Here is a 22,513-nt window from a genome sequence, read left to right on the forward strand (position 1 = left end):
GGCTTTTTAATGATAAGTGCACATTGACTGTTCAGTAAATAATTGCGATTTTGATAAATAAATGGATCACACATTACTTATCAGCATGAAGTCCTTTAAAACTAACAGGTAATTTTATGTGAAGGGAATTTAAACTGTATACATTTTAATGTTGTTCATCTTTGGATAGGTAAGAACACATTTTCTATATTTCTCTTTAAATAGGAGCCGCAGCGTTTGTGTGCTGCTTGTTACTAACCATATTGGACTCGGGGCTTTACTAATCATAGATCATAACAGCCACGAGCTTGGATCTCTCTAGGTGTGGATCAGGTCACTATTCCTTTCAAGATTAAACTGTATGGAACAGATTTATGCATTGAAGCTCTAATAGAACTTTGAGCATAAACTGAGAAGGAACTAAAATTGGAGGGAAAAAGTAGCTAGATATATCCTTCTGGCTCTACTAATGAGCAATTTCTAACAAAAGAAAACAGTAATACAAACTCCAATGAAACAGGCCATCTTAATACCAAGACACCACCAGATTTCACTTTACACGCTCTTAAACTCCTTCTAGGAGATTTTCAGTCATCCTATGCAGACTTTTATATTTAGTTATGCAGTTTTTTTGTTTTTGTTTTTTGCCAGGGCAGGCACTAGGAATCGAACCCAGGTCTCTGGCATGGCAGGCGAGAACTCTGCCACTGCGCCACACCACACTGCCCCAGTTAGGAAGTGTTAATACTACCCCACTGGCATATTTGGAGATGCTGTTAAACCTATTGCATGAGGGTAACTTTGGCAAGTATATTTTTACTTCATTTAGTGGGTGTATTTATTTATACCCCTGTCATCCTTATTCAGAAAGACTGTTGGCGTTTTGCACTGGAAGGAAATGAAGAAACTTAAACATGTAATCATTTGTATGGTTCATAAGGTAACAACTTGAGAGAGGGAGAAAGACAGACTGACAGACACACACAGCGTGAGGAAGGAGAGAAAGATACAGAGAAAAGGAGAGGGTGTGAACTGGTGGGTGGGCCTTAAGATCAAGACTGGGAGAAAGTCATTGGGAGCTAGAACTTAACAAGTATTCTTTTAAAAATGCATCCTTACAACTTCCTGGAAGACGACCGACTAGAGCAGCCTGAGCTCAGCCCTGGTCCACGGAAAAGTTAGAGAAGGGGCAGGATTCGGAGGTGCAACTGCCCTGAGAGAGTTTCTGCCCCACACGTGGCAGCCCTGACTGCAGAGGCCGAGGAACTGGAGGGCAGAAAGCGGGGCCTGGGTCGGAGGCGCGGAGCCCGCGGGAGGGCACGGACAGGAGCCCGGGACTAAGAAATGAGCCAGGCCGCGTTCCTGGGGCGCTACCCTCACCAGTGCACTCCAGCGACCGGGGACTCACCCCACACCCTACACCCCTGAATCCCATCACCCACTCCCATTTCCCGCGCTCCCGGCGCCCCCACCCCACCAGCCCCCAGTGCACGTCCCTGCCCCACTCCCCACCCCAAGTGCAGCCCAGCCCACCTCTCCTGCACCCTCCCGAGCACTGCCTCCCCCTCCCTGTTCCCTGCAGGCTGAGGCCAGCACATAAAAGCTGCGGGCACCGACCTCCATACCTAGGCTACCCCCCCCCCGCCCCCGCCACAGTGTCCCACAGCCTCACCCCGCCCTCCCCGAGCTCAGCGCAGCCGTTTACCGCACTCCCAGGCCCACGCATGCGCACAGGCCCCCAACACGTCACTCAGCTCTGGGAACCGCACGTTACCGCAGTCCTCGAACCCCACATGCGCACAGCCCTCAGCCTCACTTCCCAGGTCTGAGAAAGTGCCGACCTACACAGCCAGGTCACATCTGCCCCCAATCCATGAAGGCATAATATTGACCTGCTGCCACAGCTCTACACAAGCACACAGAGGGCCCCGGGCCTTAGACCAGCACACACCAGGGTTACAGCCCTCAGACCAGTGTACCGGCCCAGCTACATCCTCCCTGGGGACTGGGCACCCACATTCACAAGCATCAGTGTAACATCCCCAACCTGCGCCCATATCTGCCCTGAAACAAATCACTGCACTGAGGACTCCACCCTGTGCCCTGCTCCCTGCTGTACAACTATCCTGCAAACACAAGGCCTTAGACTCCTGAAAGAAATCAACTCCCAGAGTAAATCAATCACAATATTTCCATGCCATGAAGACAGCAGATCACTAACATATCACAATGTAGACAGATACAGCCCTGCCTAATGTCCAAAGTAAAACACCAGAGGGGACACAGACACTGGAACAACTAATCAAAGATGTGCATACAACTCTACTCAATAAAATAAGTGGGATAGCAAATGACATAAAGGAGATCAAGAAGACAGTAGAAGAGCACAAAGAAGAATTTGAAAGAATAAATAGATACATAGTGGAGAAATTATAGAGATTAAAGACTCTGTTGACCAAATAAAGAATATACTAGGGGCAGAACACCAGATTTGAGGAGACAGAAGAAAGAATAAGTGATAGAGAGAACAGGCTAATTGACTTTGCAGACTCAAAACTCAGCAAATGGCCAAAAAAATGGAGAATATTGAATGGGAACTCAGAGAAATGATAGACAAAACAAAGCATGCAAATGTAAGAATCATTTGTGTCCCAGAAGGAGAAGAGAGGAGTAAAGGGCTAGGAAGATGTGGTAGTAGGTTTAGGAATCAACTTGGCCAGGTGAAGGTGCCTAGTTCTGTTGCTGTGGACATGAGTCAATGGTACATGAACCTAATCTGTTGCTGATTTACATCTGCAGTCAGCTAGGAGGTGTACCTGCTGCAGTGAATGATGTTTGATTTAACTGGCTGGTGCTTAAATGAGAGAGCTCAATGTAGCACAACCCAAGCAGTTCAGCATACCTCATCTCAGCACTTGCAGCTCAGCCCAGGCCTGTGGAGATGCAGAAAGAAGTCACCCTGAGGAAAGTTGTTGGAACCCAGGGCCCTGGAGAGAAGGCCTGCAGAGATCGCCCTGCGCCTTCCCACGCAAGAAAGAACCTCAGTTGAAAGCTAGCTGCCTTTCCTCTGAAGAACTATATGCTTTTAATAAATAAATCCCCTTTTATTGAAAGCCAATCCATCTCTGGTGTGTTGCATTCTGGAAGCTTTGGCAGACTAAAACAGAAGAACAGTTGTGGATATAATGGGGGGTAACTTTCCAAACCTTCATAAAGGATATAAATATACAAGTCAGAGAAGCCCAATGAATTCCAAACAGGAGAAATCCAAATAGGCCTTTCCCAAGACATATGCTAATCAGAATGCCAATTGCTGAAGAGAAGCAGAAAATCCTGAAAGCATCAAGAGATAAACATTCTACTACATACAAGGGAAACCAAATAAGACTGAATTTAGACTACTCAACTAGCACCCTGGAAGCAAGAAGGCAGAGGTATGATGTATTTAAGATTCTGAAAGAGAAAGACTTCCAGCCAAGAATTCTGTACCGGTCAAAGTGTCCTTCAAAATTGAGAGAGAGATTAAAGTTTTCACAGACAAAGAAGTCCTGAAAGAATTTGTCAACAAGAGACTGGACCTACAAGAAATACCAAAAGGAGTTGTGTCGGCTAAAAAAAAAGACAGGAGAGGGAGGTTTACAGGAGGGCACAGAATTGAGCAGTACCACTAAGGGCAATTTAAAGAATACAAAGAAAAAGAGAGAAAAGAATATGTAGCTCTGACAAATAAAATAATAAAGACAAAGTGGATTCAAGAAATGCATTTTCAGCAATAACTAAATGTTAATGGACTAAACCTACTAATCAAAAGATAACGACTGGCAGAATTGATTGAGAAATATAATCCAGCTATATGTTGTTTATAAGAAACTAATATTAGACACAAGGATACAAGTAGATTGAAAATGAAAGGATAGAAAAAGATTTTCCATGCAAGTTGTAACCAAAAGAAAGCAGGAGTGGTTACACAAATATCAGACAAAATAGACTTTAAATGTAAGCGCATCATAAGAGACAAAGAAGGACACTATTCTAATTAAAGGGTCAATTCACCAAGAAGATATATCAATCATAAATGTTTATGCTCCCAATCAAGGAGCTCCAAAATACACGAGATAGACATTGGCAAAACTGAATGGAGTAATAGATGTTTCAGCAAAAATAGTAGGAGACATCAATACACCACTCTCTTCTATAAATAGAACAACCAGACAAAAGATGAATAAGGAAATAGAGAAGATAAATAGCTGATAAATGAATCAGATCTGACATATATAGGTCATTGCACCCCAAAGAACAAGAATATACATTCTTCTCTATTGCTCATGGAACATTCTCCAGTATACATCATATGCTGGGGCACAAAACAGGCCTTTATAAATTTTAAAACTTTGAAATTATTCAAAGCACTTTCTCTGATCAAAACGGGATGAATCTGGGTCTCAATAACCATCAAAGAACGAGAAAATTCACAAATATATGGAGATTAAATAACACACTCTTAAACAACCAGTGGGTCAAAGAAGAAATCACTTGAGAAACCAGTAGCTATCTGGGGATGAATGAAAATGAGAATACAACTTATCAGAATTGATAGGATGTGGCAAAAGCTGTGCTGAGAGGGAAATTTATTGCCCTAAAGGCCTATATTAAAAAACAAGAAATAGCAAAAATCAAGGACTTAACAGCACACCTAGATGAACTCAAGAAAGAACAACAAACTAACCACAAAGCAAATAGGAGAAAAGAAATAACAAAGATTAAAGCAGAGATAAATGAATGGGAGAACAAAAGAACAGTAGAAAGAAGAAATAAAACCAAAAGTTGGTTCTTTGAGAAAATCAATTAAATTGATGGAGCACTAGCAAGAATGACAAAGAAAAAAAGAGAGAGGATGCAATAAACAAAATCAGAAATGAGGAGGGTGCATTACCACAGACCCTAAAGAAATAAAAGAAATCATAAAATAAATCTATGAACAACTATACGACAACAAACTTCAATGAAATGGACAAATTCCTGGAGACACACAAGTTACACTGACTCAGGAAGAAATAGAAGATCTCAACAAACCAATCATTAGTAAAGAGATTCAAGCAGTCATCAAAAATCTTTCTACAAAGAAAAGCCCAGGGCCACATGGTTTCACTGGGGAATTTCATCAAACATTCCCCAAAAAAGTAACACCAATCCTGCTCAAAGTTTTCCAAAAAATTGAGGAAAAAGGAATTCTACCTAACTCATTTTATGAAGCTAATATCATTTTAATACCAAAACCGGGTAAAGATGCTATAAGAAAGGAAAATTACAAGCCAATCTCTGTAATGAACATAGATGCAAAAATTCTCAGTAAAATATTATCAGATTGAATCCAACAGCGCATTATAAGAATTATACACTAACCAATTGGGGTTTATGCCAGGAATGCAAGGATAGTTTGACACAAGAAAATCAATTAATGTAATGCAGTACATTAACAAATCAAAAGGGAAAAATGACATGATCATCTCGATTGATGCTGAGAAAGCATTTGACAAAATTCAGCATCTTTTTCTGATAAAAACACTCCTAAAGATAGTAATCAAAGGTAACTACCTCAATATGATAAAGGGAATATATGATAAACCAATAGCCAGCATTGTACTCAATGGAGAGAGACTGAAAGCTTTCCCCCTAAGATCAGGAGCAAGACAAGGATGCTCACTGTCACCACTATTATTCAACATTGTGCTAGAAGTTCTAGCTACAGCAGTCATGCAGGAGAAAGAAATAAAAGGCATTCAAATTGGAAAGGAAGAAGGAAAACCCTCATTATATGCAGATGGTATGAGACTATACTTGGAGGATCCTGAAAAATCTATAGCAAAGTTACTGAGATAATAAACAAATTCAGCAAGGTGGCAGGATATAAAATTAGTGTGCAAAAATCAGTAACATTTCTAAAGATAAGCAATAACCTAGCTGAGGAGTCAATTAAGGAAAAATTCCATTCAAAATAGCAATTAAAAGAATTAAGTACTTAGGAATGAACATAAAGGGACATAAAGGACTTGTTCATGGAAAACTATGTAACATTGCTAAAAGAAATCAAAGGAGATCTAAATAAGTGGAAAGACATGCCCTGCTCATGGATAGAAAGGATAAATATAGTTAAAATGTCAATTCTCCTCAAATTGATCTACCGATTCAATGCAGTACCAATCAAAATTCCAATAGACTACTTCAAAGATTTGGAAAAGCTAACTAACAAATTAATCTGGAAGGGAAAGAGACCACAAATAGTGAAAAGCATCCTAAAAAAGAAGAATTAAGTGGGAGGATTAACAGTCCCTGACTTTAAAACCTATTATAAAGCCACAGTGGTCAAAACAGCATGGTACTGGCATGAAGATAGAAACATTGACCACCAGAATACAATCAAGAGTACAGAAATAGACCACCAAATCTATGCTCAACTGATTTTTGATAAGGCCCCAAAATCCTCTGAACTGGGCCAAAATAGATGTTTCAATAATCGGGCATGGAAGAACTGGATATCAATAGCCAAAAGAATGAAAGAGGATCCTTACCTTACACCCTACACAAAAATTAACTCAAAGTGGATCAAACACCTAAATATAAGAACTAGCACCATAAAGCTTCTAGAAGAAAATGTAGGGAAACATCTTCAAGACCTAGTAATAGGAGGTAGCTTCCTAAACTTTACACCCAAAGCACAAGCAACAAAAGAAAAAATAGATAAGTAGGAACTCCTCAAAATCAACTGCTTTTGCACCTCAAAAGACTTTGTCAAAAAGGTGAAGAGGCAGCCAACTCAATGAGAGAAAATATTTGGAAATCACAAATCAGTCAAAGGTTTGATTCCTGTGTATACAAAGAAATCACACAATTTCAACAAAAAAGAACAAACAATCCTATTATAAAATGGGCTAAAGATATGAATAGGCATTTTTCTGAAGAGCAAATAAGGATGTCTCAAAAGCACATGAAGAGATGCTCATTTTCATTGGCTATAAGGGAAATGCAGATCAAGACTACAATGAGATGCCACCTCACACCTATAAGAATGGCTGCTATTAAACAAACAGGAAACTATAAATGTTGGAGAAGATGTGGAGAAATTGGGACACTTATGCACTGCTGGTGGGAATGTATAATGGTGCAACCACTGTGGAAGACTGTTTGCTGGTTCTTTTGGAAACTAAATATCGAGTTGCCCTAGAACACAGCAACAGCACTACTTGGTATATACCTGGAAGTGCTGAAAGCAATGACACAAATAGACATTTGCACACCAATGTTCATAGCAGCATTATTCACAATCGCCAGAAAATGCAAACAAACAAAATGCCCATCAACATATGAGTGGATCAACAAATGTGGTATATACATACAATGGAATATTATGCAGCAGTAAGACAAAATGACTTCCTGAAGAACATGACAAGATGGATGAACCTTGAGGACATATGCTGAGTGAAATAAGCCAGACACAAAAGGACAGATGCTGTATGATTCCACTTTTATGACCATCATAAAGGTATAATCAGAGGCTTATAATACAGAATATAGGGGACTTAGAGACACATAGAAGCTAGAATTGAGTGAACCATTAGCTAATGATGTTGAACTGCAATGTAAGGATATAGATAGGAGTAAAGGTGGTTCAGTATTGCGTCTAGAATTAATATTACCACATTGAAGATGAACAAGATTGAAAGGCATTGTATAGACCTACATGTTCCACCGAGTAACATTAGAAATATGAATAATTTCTGGCAAGAATTACTTCAAAGATATGGTTCTTGTACAAACAGTGTTTAAGTCCAGGGTACAGGGGAAAACTACTATTGCATGCTATGAGCTATGTTCATAAGGAGACCATCAGCACTACCACAGCAACAGCAGAGGTAAATAATGGGGGAAGGACAAGAGTTAAGAGGAGGTTTAGAATTTCTATTTGGTGAGGGTGTGTTTATTGGTTTTCTGTCTCTTGGGAACAATGAACTTATCTAAAATTGAGAGTGTTGATGAACTGTGGACTTTGGACCCTCTACATGCAGCCCAATGAATGCAGGTGATGGAAGGATGCACTGATGGAGAAGTAGAATGGCGAACGTTGGGGTGCACTTATGAAAGAAGGTCGTGCTGCTAAAACAAAAGGAAAAAATTCATGAGGCATGCAACGATGTGAATGAACACGCGGGACATTTGGTGAGACAAAATAAGCCAGAAACAAAAGAACAAGAATGGTGACCTTCAGAAGATGCTTATAAGAAAACAATGGCCTAGACTGTAAGCTTTTAGAGCAGATGTGTTAAGTCCAGAGTGGTGAACTTTCTGGATTTTGAGAGGCTGTTTTATATATACAACCTGATATTTAAAGATAAGAACAAAGCTGAACAGGTTGGGGTTAAAGTAATTCAGAACATAGGAGTAAGAAGACAGTGTCTATATTTTAAAACCACACATACTCTTTGAGACCATTGGAAGAAAGGTTTATTTGGTCTGGAACTGAAGTTTTCTGTAGTGCACAATTTAATTCCACCTATTTGTATAGCTCATTTGAACAACTGAAACACAGGAAGCGCAGAATAAGAAAGAGGTCCTTTGATCTTGTATAGATTTTTGTAATGCCTGGATTCATCCTAGAGTATATTAAGCAAATCAAAAAGTATTAGCAAAGTCCCCTGAGGGAGGGGAGAAAGAATATCGAACTATTAAACCTTACCATTACGGAATCCCGTGATACTGTGTCAAACTTTAGGGACCCCCAAATCAATAGGTCATGTCATTGATCATGAGGCTTACTCTTGTGAAGCTTATGTAGGTAGCAGAGAAGCTTAGGCTACCTATAGGCATACCTAAGAGTTACTTCTGGAGGACCTCTGTTGTTGCTCAGATGTGGCCCCAGTCTCTCTAAGCCCAGTTCTGCAAGTGAAATCATTGCCCTCCCCACTATGTGGGACATGACATCCAGGAGTGAAAGTCTCCCTGGCGATGTGGGAGAGGACTCCCAGGGATGAATTCAGACCTGGCACCGTGGGATCAACAATTACATCCTGACCAAAAGGAGTAAACTAAGTATAATTAATAAAGTATCTGTGGCAGAAAGAGTTCAGATAGAGTCGAGACGATACCCTAGAGGTTGCTCTTATGCAGGCTTCATGTAGACCTTGCTACCTATCATAACCTGCGAACCCCCAACCAGGAACATTCCAGCCAATCCTAAAAAACACCTAAGGCAATATATTAGATTCCACAAGGGTTCCAGCCACTAGAGTAACTTTCTAGAAACCTACAACCTCCAGATGGGTCCCTGGTCCAGATAAGTCCTGAAACCTAGCCCAGTCTCTCCAGAACATCAGATAGTTCCATCTTCCTACCTTATATTAGCGACAGACCTTTCCAGTATGAAAAACTTAGAATTGGCATAACTCAAACACCCCTAAAGAGAGGGATGGAAAGATGAAAGGTGATGGTGCAGCTATACAGAGATGGTAGGATTTAACAAATCCTATGAGTATGAATGCTGAATTATTAACTTGATATCTCTTTTAGTCTCCAGTATTTTAGAGCAGCTGGAATTAAAACCTAAAATTGTGAAATTGTAACCCATGTCAAACGCTGAAATATGTTCTACAACTAAGTGTGGTGCTGTGCTTTGAAACGTACAGCTTTTTTGTATATATGTTATTTTTCACTAAAAAAGGGAAGAAGCCGATTGTAATGATAAAAAAATATTTAAGCCCTCCAGCCTCCTATATTCTGGATCAGCTGGAAGGAAAAATAGGAGAGGATCATATGATAGCCCATGACAAAGTCTGGGGTCTGTCCTATAAACACTTGTTGAAGAGTGCTTTGAAAACGATTGCTTTATTCTTCCTTTGCTTTGTATATATGTTGTATTATACAATATAAAATGTTAAAAATCCCCCCCAAAAATACATTGTTACATCTTCCACTGCCCCTTACTGCATGAAGTCATAAGCAGTACCGCAGGGACTTGCTTTCTAGAGCATGTCAGAAATGCAGGCACACTTCTGTACTGACAATGACACACAAATTCTCCGGCACAATCTTCAAGGCAGCCAAGGACCTTTGTTTACATAAAGTGAGATTAAATTGCTCAAACTTTATTTAACTTTCACGATTCATATCTAGTTTCTGATATCACACAATTGCTCAAGCCTTATAAAAATAACCTTCTGGGCAGTGTGACGGTGGCCCAGTGGCAGACTTCTTGCCTGCCATGCCAGAGACCCAGGTTCAAGTCTCGGTGCCTGCCCATGCATAAAAAAAAAATAAACAAATAAAATAAAAAATAACCTTCTTACTGACCCACCAATCCCTACTCAGGGACTCTGGCTCCTGTCTTCTGCAGCCAGTGTCTGCCCTGGACGGCTCCATCCTCATATAAAAACATTCTCAGGACCCACTGCGCTCCACAGAGTTTGAGCCATTTCCCTCCTTCCCACAATAGCAAAAATCCTCAGAAACGCTGTCATTTCTTACTGCCTCATTTTTCTCATACTCTAATCCGGAGTTCCAGCCCACTTCACACTTCGCACCATGGTTACAGATGACTTCAATCTTGCACACTCAAAGGATGAAGTTCAGTGCTCATCTTCAGCATTAGCAATGCTGTGAACTGAGCCCTGGGATTTGAAATGACTTTCTCACATGCATTTGAGGACAAGGATCTCACCTGAATTCCCTCCACTTCACTGGTAATTATTTCTCTATCTCTTTCTGGACACCTTCCAAAATTCTGACAAGCCAAATTCATTCAGCAAATTCTGAAGTTTCTATCATCTGTTCTCTTTGTCACATGCTGTCTCTCAAATGCACAGACTTTGGAACAACTAATCAAAGAGGTTCATTTAACTTTATTAAATAAAATCAGTGGGAGGGCTAATGACATAAAGGAGATCAAGTAAACACTAGAAGAGCATAAAGAGGAATTTGAAAGAATAAATAGAAAAATAGCAGATATCCTAGAGCTTAAAGATGCTGTAGTCCAAATAAAAAATATTTGAGAGACACACAAAGCAGAATTGAAGAGGTAGAAGAAAGAATAAGCAAACTAGAGGACAGAACAACAGATTTTGAACACATAAAAGAGCAAATGACAAAAAGATGGAAAACTTTGAATTGGATATCAGGGACATGTTGTACAAAGCAAAGTGCAAAAATATAAGAATCACTGGCATCCCAGAAGTAGAAGAGAAGAGTAAAGGGCTAGGAAAAGAAGTGGAGGATATAATGGGAGAAAACTTCCCAACCCCTTTAAAGGACATAAATATGCAAGTCAGAGAAGTCCAATAAGTTACAAATATAATAAATCCAAATAAGCCTCCCCCAAGACATATTAATCAATTTGTCAAATGTCAAAGAGAAGCAGAAAATCCTGAAAGCAGCAAGAGAAAAACAATCTACTACATACGAGGGAAAACACACCAGACTACTCAAGCAGCAATACGGAGGCAAGAAGGCAATGGTATGATATATTTAGGATCCTGAAAGACAGACTTCCAGCCAAGAATTCTGTACCTGGCCAAACTGTCCTTCAAAAGTGAGGGAGAGTTTAAATTTTCACAGACAAAGGCTGAGAGAATATGTCAATAAGAGACCAGCTCTACAAGTAATATTAAAGGGAGTTCTCCTCACTGAAAAGAAGACAGGAATGGGGGGGGGGGGTTTGGAAGATGGCACAGAATTAAAGAGTGTCAATAACAGTAGCCAAAAGGATAAAAAAAGAAGGAGGGAAAAGTACATATAGACCTGACAAATAAAATCCAAAGGATAAGATGGTGGATTCAAGAAATGCCTTTAAAGTAATAACTTTAAAAGTTAATGGACTAAACCTACCAATAAAAAGATACACATTAAGAGAATGGATTAAGAAAAGTAATCCAGCTACATGTTTCATACAAGAGACTCATCTTAAACACAAGGATACAAATAGATTGAAAGTGAAAAGATGGAAAAAGATGTTTCACGCAACTTGTAACCAAAAGAAAGCAGAAGTAACTATACTAATATCAGAAAAATAGACTTTAAATGCAAAGACATCATAAGATACAAAGAAGGTCTCTATATTCTAGTAAAAGGAGCAATTAACCAAGAAAAAATAACACACATAAATCTTCATGCTCCCCAGTTAAAGAGATTGAAAGTACATGAGACAGACATTGGCAAAACTGAAAGAAACAACAGACATTTCAACAATAACATAGAAGATTTCAATATACCACTCTCCTCTGTAGATAGACAAACCAGACAGAGGATCAACAAAGAAATAGAGAACTTAAACAGTTTGATAAGTGAATTAGACCTAACAGACATACACCGGTCATTACACCTCAAAACACCAGGACATACATTTTTCTCTCGTGCTCATGGAACATTTTCCAGGATAGATCATATTCTGGGGCAAAGAACAGGTCTTTATAAATTGAAAAACACTGAAATTTTTCAAAGCACTTTCTCTGATCACAATGGAAAAGATGGATCTCAATAACCACCAAAGAACAAGAACTTTCACAAATATATGGTAAATAAATAACACACTCTTAAACAATGAGTGAGTCAAAGAAGAAATTGCTAGGAGCTGTCTGGAGATGAATGAAAATGAGAATACAACATATCAGAAGCTTTCAGTGCATCAAAGGCTGTGCTGAGATGGAAATTTATTGCCATAAATGTCTATATTAATAAAGAAGAAAGGGCAATAATTGAGGACTTAACTGCTTACTTGGAGGGGCATGAGAAAGAATAGCAAACTAACCAAAAGCAAACAGAAGAAGAGAAATAACAGATTAAAGCAGAGTTAAATGAATGGGAGCACAATAGAAAGAATCAATAAGACCAAAAGTTGGTTATTTGAGAAAATTAATAAAATCAATGGGCCACAAGCAAGGCTGACTAAGGAAAAAAGAAAAATGCAAACAAACAGAATCAGAAATGAGAGAGGGGTCATTACCACAGAATCTGAAGAAATTTTAAAGAATCATAAGAGGATACTATGAACAATTATATGCAAAGAAACTAGACAACTTAGATGAAATAGATGAATTTCTGGAAACACAAAAACAAGCTACGCTGACTAAAAATAAACAAATCTCCACAAAACAATCACAAGTAAAGATATCCAAAAAGTCATAAAAATCTTCCCAGAAAGGAAAGCCCAGGGCCAGATGGCTTCACAAGGGAATTATATTAAATATTCCAAAAAGAACTAATGCCAATCCTGCTCAAACTCTTCCAAAAATTTGAGGAAAAAGGAAATCTACCTAACTCATTTTATGGAGCTAACATCACTTTAATACCAAAACTAGGTAAAGAGGTTACAAGAAAGGAAAACAATAGACCAAACTCCCTAATGAACATAGATGCAAAAAGTCTCAACAAAATATTAGCAAATTGAATCCAACAGCACATTAAAAGAATTATACACCACCACCAAGTGTGGTTCATACCAGGAATGCAAGGATGGTTCAACACAAGAAAATCAGTTAATGTAGTGCCAGCGCATTAAAACATCAAAAGAGAAAAACCATATGATCATCTCAATTGATGCTGAAAAAGTATTCAACAAAATTCAACATCTTTTTCTGATAAAAACACTTCAAAAGGCAGGAATCAAAGGTAACTTCCCCAACATGATAAAAGGCATATATGAAAACCCATAGCCAGCATCATATTCAATGGTGAGAGGCTGAAAGCTTTCCCCCTAAGATCAGAAACTAGAAAAGGATGCCCTCTGTCACCACTATTATTCAACATTGTGCCAGATGTTCTAGCTAGAGCAATCAGGCAAGAAAGAGAAATAAAAGGCATCTAAATTGGAAAGTAATAAGTAAAACTTTCATTATTTGCAGATGACATGATACTATACTTGGAAAATCCTGAGACATCTACAACAAAGTCACTTGAGCTAATAAGCATTTCACTGAGGTGGCAGATTATAAAATTAATCTGCAAAAATCAGTAATGTTTCTATACACAAGCAACGACTTAACCAAGGAGTTAATTAAAGAAAAATTCCATTCAAAATAGCAACTAAAAGAATCTAGTATCTAGGAATGAATTTAACTATGAGTCTAAAGAACTTGTACACAGAGAACTACATAAAACTGTTAAAAGAAATGAAAGATCTAAATGGGTGGAAAGACATTCCCTGTTCATGGATAGGAAGGTTAAATGTAGTTTAGATATCAATTCTACACAAATTGATCTACAGATTCAACAAGGTACCAATTAAAATTCCATCAACCTATTTTGAAGACTTGGAAAAGCTTCAAAGTTACCAAATTCATCTGGAAGGGAAAGAGATACCGAATAGCTAAAAGCATCCTAAAAAAGAATGAATTGGGAGGATTAACTCCCCCTGATTTTCAAAATTACTATAAAGCCACAGTGGTCAAAACAGCATGGTACTGACACAAGGATAGAAGCATTGACAAATGGAATAGAATTCAGAGTGCAGAAATAGAACATTAAATCTGTAGTAAATTGATATTCAACAGGCCCCCAAATCAATTGCACTGGGAGAAAATAGTCTTTTCAATAGATGGGCATTGGAGAACTGAGTATCAATATCAGAAGAATGAAAGAGGACCCTTATCTTATGTCCTCTACAAAAATTATCTCAAATTGGATCAAACACCTAAACATAAGAACCCATACCATAAAGCTTCAAGAAGAAAATACAGGGAAACATCTTCAAGACCAAGTAATAGGAGGTAGCTTCCTAAACTTTATATTCAAAGCACAAGCAACAAAAGGAAAAAATAGATATATAGGAACTCCTCAAAATCAAATGCTTTTGTGCCTCAAAAGGATTTGTGCCATTTTGTCCAAAAGGTGAAGATGCAGTCAACCCAATGGGAGAAAATATTTGGAAATCACACAGATAAAATTTTGATATCCTATATACAGAAAGAAATCATGCAATTCAACAACAAAAGAACAAACAACCCTATTATAAAATGGGCTAAAGATATGAATAGGCATTTGTCTGAAAAGCAAATACATATGGCTCAAAAGCACATGAAGAGATGCTCATTTTCATTGGCTATAAGGGAAATGCAGATCAAGACTACAATGAGATACCACCTCACACCTATAAGAATGGCTGCTATTAAACAAACAAGAAACTACAAATGTTAGAGAGGATGTGGAGAAATTGGGAAACTTATGCACTGCTGTTGGGAATGTGTAATGGTGCAGCCACTATGGAAGACTGTTTGGCGGTTCCTTAGGAAACTAAATATCAAGTTGCCCTATGACCTGGCAATACCACTGCTTGGTATATTCCCAGAATAGCTGAAAGCAAACACACAGACATTTGTACACCGATATTCATAGCAGCATTATTCATAATCAAAAAGTGGAAACAATACAAATGCCTATCAAAAGACAAGTGGATTAACAAAATGTGGTGTATACATATGATAGAATATTATGCAGCAGTAAGACAAAATGATATCCTGAAGCACATGACAAGATGGATGAGCCTTGAGGACATAATGCTGAGTGAAAATAGCCAGACACAAAAGGATAGATACTGTATGATTCCACTTTTATGACCAGGATAAAGGTAAAATCGGAGGTCTGTAATACAGAATATAGGGGACTTAGAGATACATAGAAGCTAGAGATGGGTGAATAGTAGCTACTGAGGTTGAACTCCAATGTAAGGGAATAGATAGAAGTGAAGGTTGTTCTCTAGTGGGTCTATAAGTAATATTACCATATTGAAGGTGAAGAAGATTGAAAGGGCTTGTGTAGACTCATGTGTCCCACTGATTAACACTACAAATATATATAAATTTTTGCATGAACTACCACAAAGGTATGAATCTTGTACAAAGAATGTATAATTTCTAAGTAGAGGGGGGAAATGATATTGCATGCTATAGGCTATGTTTAACAGGAAAACATCAACAGTACCACATCAACACCAGGGGTACATAAAGGGGAAGGAACAAGAGCGGGGTGGGCTCACTCCTATTTGGTAAGTGTTTGTTTACTGGCTTTCATTCTCTTGGGAACAATGAAATTACCAAAAACTGAGAGTGTTGATGGAATGTCGACTTTGGACATTATACATGAGGCCCTTTAGATAGAGGTGGCTGAAGGATGCACTGACTGAGAAAGACATTGGCAAATGGTGGTAAGCATATTATTGAACATGGCACTGCTACAAAAAAAGAACAAAGTTGGGAGGCATACAAAGATGTGAATGAAACTGTAGGACATTTGATGACGCCAAATAAGTCAGAAGAGCAAATATTGGGTGATCTCATTTAGAAAATACTTATAAGAAAACTGCCTAGATTGTAAGCTCTTCTAGCAGTCACATTCAGTCAGAGCAGTAACCATTATTTCTGGATTATGTGGGGCTGCCTGGTATTTAGAGATAAAATGAAGCCAATCAGGTCAGGATTAAGGTAATTCAGGATACAGGGGTAAGGAAGACACTGGCTGTGTTTTAGAACTTCACATACTCTTTGAGACCAAAGGAAGAACACCTTATTATGTCCAGAACCTAGGTTTTCTGTAGCACATAGTCTAACTCAACTTGTCTGGATAGATCTTTAAACAATTCAAACACAGGGAGCCCAGAATAAGAATGAGAGACTTTAATCTTTTATAGCTTAATATAATGCCTAATGTGCCCCAGAGAATATCAGGCTTATGAACAAAAAGTACCGGTAAAGTCCCTTAAGGGATGGGAGAAAAATTATGGAACTATTAATCTTTACCACCAGGGAAACCCCTGATACTGTGTCAAACATTAGGGACACCCAAATCAATAGGCCAAGCCCTTGATCTTGAGGCACGCTCTCGTGAAGCTTATGTAGGTAGTGGAGAAGCTCAGCCTACCTGTAGACATGCCTAAGAGTCACCACCAGAGGACCTCTGTTGTTGCTCAGATGTGGCCTCACTCTCCCTAAGCCCAACTTGGCAAGTGAAATCATTGCCCTCTCCCCTACGTGGGACATGACATCCAGGGGTGAAAGTCTCCCTGGAGGTATGGGAGATGATTCCAGGGATGAGCCTGGCCGTGGCACCATGGGCTCAACAATGCCACCCTGACCAAAAGGGGGAAAGAAGTGTAACTAATAAAGTACCAGTGGCTGAGAGAGTTCGAATAGAATTGAGAGGCTACTCTGGAGGTCACTCATGCATGCTTCAGTTAGACATGCTACCTATCATAACTTCCCAAACCCCAACTAAAACCATTCCTGCCAATCCTAAAGAATACCTAGGGCATTAAATAAGATTCTACAAAGTTTCATATACTCGGGTAACTCTCCAAAACCTACAAACTGCAGATGACTCCCCGGATCAGATATGTCCTGAAATGCAGAGGGCCCAGACTCTCAAGAACATCAACCAGTTCCATCCTCCTGTCCCACATTATCGACAGCCCCTTCCAACGTGAAAATGTTAGAATAGGAAAAGCACAAACACCCCTAAAGAGTGGGCGAAAGGTCAAAGGTGATGCTACAGTTATACAGAGAAGGTCAGGTTTATCAAACGAGTATGACTGCTGAATCATATTGATATTTCTGTCTCCAGTGTCTTGGAGTAGCTAGAAGAAAAAATGAAAAATCATGGAACTGTAGTCTCTACCAAACTTTAAAATCTGTTCTATAACTACTTGTTAAAATGCAGTTGGAAGCTTATTGCTTTTTTGTATATAAGTTACATTTCATAATAAAAAGAAGCCTTTCTTCCAATTTTATTTGGAAGAAAATATCATTTCTTACCATTCTTCCTTAGCACATTTGACCTTAAAGAAGAGAAAGTCCCTTTCTATGCCGAAATGCCAGCAGAATCTACCAGGCTGAATCCATGAATTAGATGCTATGACTGAGACCGAGTTGTTGAACTTCTTGGATATTTCCTGTGATTAGGTGACTAAATCCTTTTTCCTTGCTTTCACCATATTTCTGATATTATCCCATAAAGTGTATTATTCTCTCTAAATTTTATTCTGTATACATTTTGTGAATGGAATGAATTAACTAGTGCTCTCCTGTACCCTAAAGGGAACTTTCCTGGACTCACATCAGAAACAGAGTAAACCTATTACTGCGCTGTCTGATAATTTAACATATATAAATGAGTTTTGAACATAATTATCTACATAAAATTTCAGTGATTAATATACTTACCATGTCTCTGATTTTCTGCAAAAATTATTAGGATACCAGTCAAAAAAACCTCTAGAACAATATTTCCCAAAGTTAATGCTGATGAAGGTTTCCTTAGACAAATAATTTTGGAAAAGCTGCTTTAAGCAAAGTTAAGGTGTCTCTGATGTAGGACATTTCAAAGCCGTGTGAACATAGGGATTGGGGAAGGGAGCTAGACTCCACAGCCATTTCCTATTTGGAACTCAGAAACCATTTTCTCTTGAACCATGCAGGAGCCATTGGACCATTCTTACTGAGACCTTATGTCAATCCTTTGTTTTCTTTCCCCCACAACATTATTCAGTAGTGAAAAATAAAATGGAGCATTAAACATGAATGTAGTTGGAAAAACTCACTTTTTCTGATTATTTATAAATTCCTACTGATTGGATTTTCAATTTATATACAATTCATGATGGTACATGCAAGAAAGGATCATCTAGGATAAATTTCCGGAAGTTAATTACGGATACTATTTTTATGTTGGCATGGAAACTCAACATTTTGACTATGAAATCATACAACTAATTAATAATCATCTTCACACAACTATGCTGTTTTGCTCTTTTTTTAAGTTAATTAAACTAAAGAAAGAAAGCATAACATCCCTGTGCTTGACATTTGATTTCTAGTGATGTGGGGTTTTTTATTTACAGCAATTGGTATTCCAGGGTTCTCTTAGCACATTTTACATTAGTGACTTTGAACCGGATGCCACTGGCCCCAAGGACAGAGACCGCGGTGTGAACTGTGGCTCATCCGCCTGGAAGAGCGCGTGTGCGCGCACGGTACGATACCTGGGCATCTGTACAGCTTCCTGGAAGAGCGCGCGTGCGCGCACGGTACGATACCTGAGCATCTGCACAGCTTCCTGGAAGAGCGCGCGTGCGCGCACGGTACGATACCTGGGCATCTGTACAGCTTCCTGGAAGAGCGCGCGTGCGCGCACGGTACGATACCTGGGCATCTGCACAGCCTCCTGGAAGAGCGCGCGTGCGCGCACGGTACGATACCTGGGCATCTGTACAGCTTCCTGGCCTGGGCAATGTCTCCTTTGCTTAAGCGGGTCCGCTGACCAATCGCTGGACGAATGCCGCTGTCGTCCCGGGAGGGGAGGATGGTGTCCAGGAAGACGCCCCTGAGAAGACCAGAAGCACGCCACATATAAGCCACCAAGCTAAGTCTCATCTCATCCTCACAAATACTAGGTGATGGTTTCAAACTCCAGTTAACGAAAGGGGAAATACATCAGTGTGGAGCTTTTAGCACTGTTAGGCTTTCAAAACACTTCCATCAAAGCAGAAAACAATGCACATCTTAAATGTGTGTTTAGAATAAACTCAATAATGCCAACCACACTTTCCTTAGAAATATTAACTAAAAGATTTTTTAAAATCTTTAAAAAATTTTTAAAAATGTCTTTTCTTTGATCTCCCAGGAAGACTTAAGAACCCATTGGTTTTTACAAAGTTGTGAAACAATTATTCCTCATAGAGATCTGCTTTTGAAGAACAATCTACAGTAAATATATTTGAAGTTACTAAAGTTGTAAAGTCAAATGAAATATACCGATGGTTAATTTTTTTATTTAAGCTGCTAATTAAACCTAAATATCTTAGAAATTCAGGTATCATATATGGCACATGTAAAAACACAAGGGAAAACAAAGGGTGTCAAAATTTACACAAGAGGATTTAAAGCAGAATAGCTTTATACGTGTAATAAACACATGGTAAAATTAATAAACAAAAAAACAGAAACAAAAACCCCAAGCAATGCTCTAATAATGATAAGCTACAGATACTGAGTAGGTTTGATCCCAAGTTTATGAAAGAAAACTCATTATTACTTTTCAAATGAATGATGTAAAATCCTGAATTTTAGATGCAGCCCAATTTTGCAATATATGTAAATTTATACACACACATCAAACATTTATGGCCCTAAAGGAAAGACTGAACCTGAAAGATAAATGGACTAAGAAAATATTGCTGGTGACGCATACGATGGGGTGGGGGTGCAAGTAGGTTTTCAAAAAATGCCTCAAAAGTAGGTTTTATTTTAACAGTATTTTTAAATAGAGAAATATACTTTTTTAAAAATCCCTTAAATTGAGATGGAAGATGGAATACTTGTCCTCAAAGTTACAAATGAATACACTGTATTTAAACTTCAGGATAAAGAACAGCATTCTCAGTTCTATCTATCCTTCCTGAGGGGATTTTACTCAGCACTGTTCTAGGTCTGGATTTAAAGCAGTAAATAAAATATAAAATAAGCAGAAACCCCTGCCCTTCTGATTCACAAATGCTAGCCGGCAGAGAAAGAACTGACCAGAAGGCTGATGACTCAGAGGGCGATGGGCTGTGGGCAGAAAAATAATGGTGAGAAGGTGGACACTGATGTGGGGTGAAGGGGCAGCTTTGACACAGGGAGATCAAAGAACATCTCACGTCGAGGTGGACATCTTGGCCACACAGAAGGAAATGAAGGGCAGAGTGACACGGGCGAGAGGAAAGACTTCTCAGCAGAGAGAAGAAGACACCCAGTGGCTACAGGCAGAAGGGCTCCGACGTGTCTGAGCAGCTGCCAGAGAATCCAGTGCCCAACTGGAGCAGTCCAGGCCCTTGGAAGACGGTGCACCGAGAGGTCACGACCTACGAGTCACTTATAACTGACCTCCAGGACTTCTAGATAAGGGAGCCGGAACTGGCCTTTAGCTCTGACCTGGGTACCTCGCATGGAGGGACTGGGCCACTTTGAATGACAGCTCAGCGTCTACAGAACTCTGTGTGTATTCCGCCAGAAATAAAGGTGGGAAGCGGGGACAAGCTACTCCCAGGATTCACTCCCCAAGTGTGAGCTTGCACATACTTAATAAGATGCGATTGCAGCTGGGCCATGAAAATGGACGAAGTTTCGCCATAAGGTAGCATGAAGGAAAGCCATCCCTCTACTTTGCAGCAGAATCAACAGATCCTTTTCGTGGGGAAATCCAAATAATGAAGTGTCACAGTAACGCATTACTATAGTACCAAGGAAGAAATTCTCTATTTCTACCTCTGAAAACAAATCTTTGAAAAGCTTCATTTTTTCCAAGCTTTCAAAAGAAATTCAGTTTTAAAACGTCAAGGACATCTTATAGTGGACATATCCACTCCACACAATAGAAATCTGGCTCATTCTGTTTGCTGTGATACCCTCCCTTCCAGCCCAAAGGACATCAGTCACCACGTCCTCTGTGCTTTCCGAGTGACCAGAAAGTTCCTATTCCTGGCCACCCACCCCCTGGCTTTGGGCTGGGCAGGTCTCCCGGGCTCTCAGGGAGCTGCCGTCCATAGCTGGGGGCAGAGCAAACCGGGGCCTAGCAAATTAACTGTGCTTTTTAAGAAACATGATAAATGTTTAAAGCTCTCTCATCAATGAAAAAATGGGCAGTCCCCAGTTTTCAAACGTCCACATTACAAAATATCCATGCAAAAAATGGCCCCATAGGGTCCAGCACTATTCTTCCCACAAGGGACAAACTAGTTTCTGAAAGTAGGTGGAAGGTTTATGGACTCTGGGAGTTCAGAATAGGAGAAACTATAAACTTCAAATGCCCTGGGAGGAGAGGCCAAGGGCTCTGCCAGGCGTTTCACCTCCTAAATGCAGTCTTTTAGGTACGGGTACAAGTTCATAAACATCATCTTGTGAGTGGAATCAATCAGGCCACTTCTAACACCAAGATATGGTCACTTGTGCTTTAGGGATACAAGGAAAAATGAACTGGGTGATATGAAAGATAAAATTAGGACACCAGGCCCAGGGGACTGACTCACACCATGGAACAGGGAACTGCCTGCAGTGGGGCGGAGTCGTTCTGGGAAAGAGGCCCCACGTGCTGGAGAGGCAGAGTAAGGGAGCTGTGCATCGCCAGCCATGGTATCGACCCAGCGCCTGTCGCAAATGTAAAGAATAAATCTCTTTTCGATCCCCTCAGGCACCATTTCGGTTTCAAAGTTCAAATTTCAGGTTAGTTTTGAACGATTTAGTTCAGCAGCATAATAGAGACTCTTTGGCTGAACTGCCCACATCCCTGTCTGTCGTGTGTTCCCGGGGAAATCTGAATTCCAAGCGTGGACCTAAAGATAACACTTTGTCACTCTTTATAATTAATTTCAGGTCAAGTTTTCGGTGTATCTCTATCAAACTTAAATTCTAATTCCAGAAATTTTAAGTGTTTTCATAGATACTAAACTTGAATTAAGAAATATATTGTTTATAATAACTTTAAGAGAAAATAACTTTTAAAATACAGTTAACAGTTATTTTTTTTAAAT

At 39.4% G+C, this 22,513-nt stretch overlaps 1 protein-coding gene across 1 annotated transcript in view; it reads right to left on the minus strand.

The window, feature by feature from the left end:
- TLL1 (tolloid like 1) overlaps nt 1-22,513 on the minus strand; it is a 120,604-nt gene that overhangs the window by 76,955 nt on the left and 21,136 nt on the right. Inside the window, exon 7 of the mRNA XM_077144152.1 lies at nt 19,205-19,329. Coding sequence (XP_077000267.1) covers nt 19,205-19,329 — 125 coding nt within the window. The remainder of the gene's footprint in view (nt 1-19,204; nt 19,330-22,513) is intronic.

The sequence above is a fragment of the Tamandua tetradactyla genome, chromosome 26 (assembly GCF_023851605.1).
Source record: "Tamandua tetradactyla isolate mTamTet1 chromosome 26, mTamTet1.pri, whole genome shotgun sequence".
Lineage (NCBI taxonomy): Eukaryota > Metazoa > Chordata > Mammalia > Pilosa > Myrmecophagidae > Tamandua > Tamandua tetradactyla.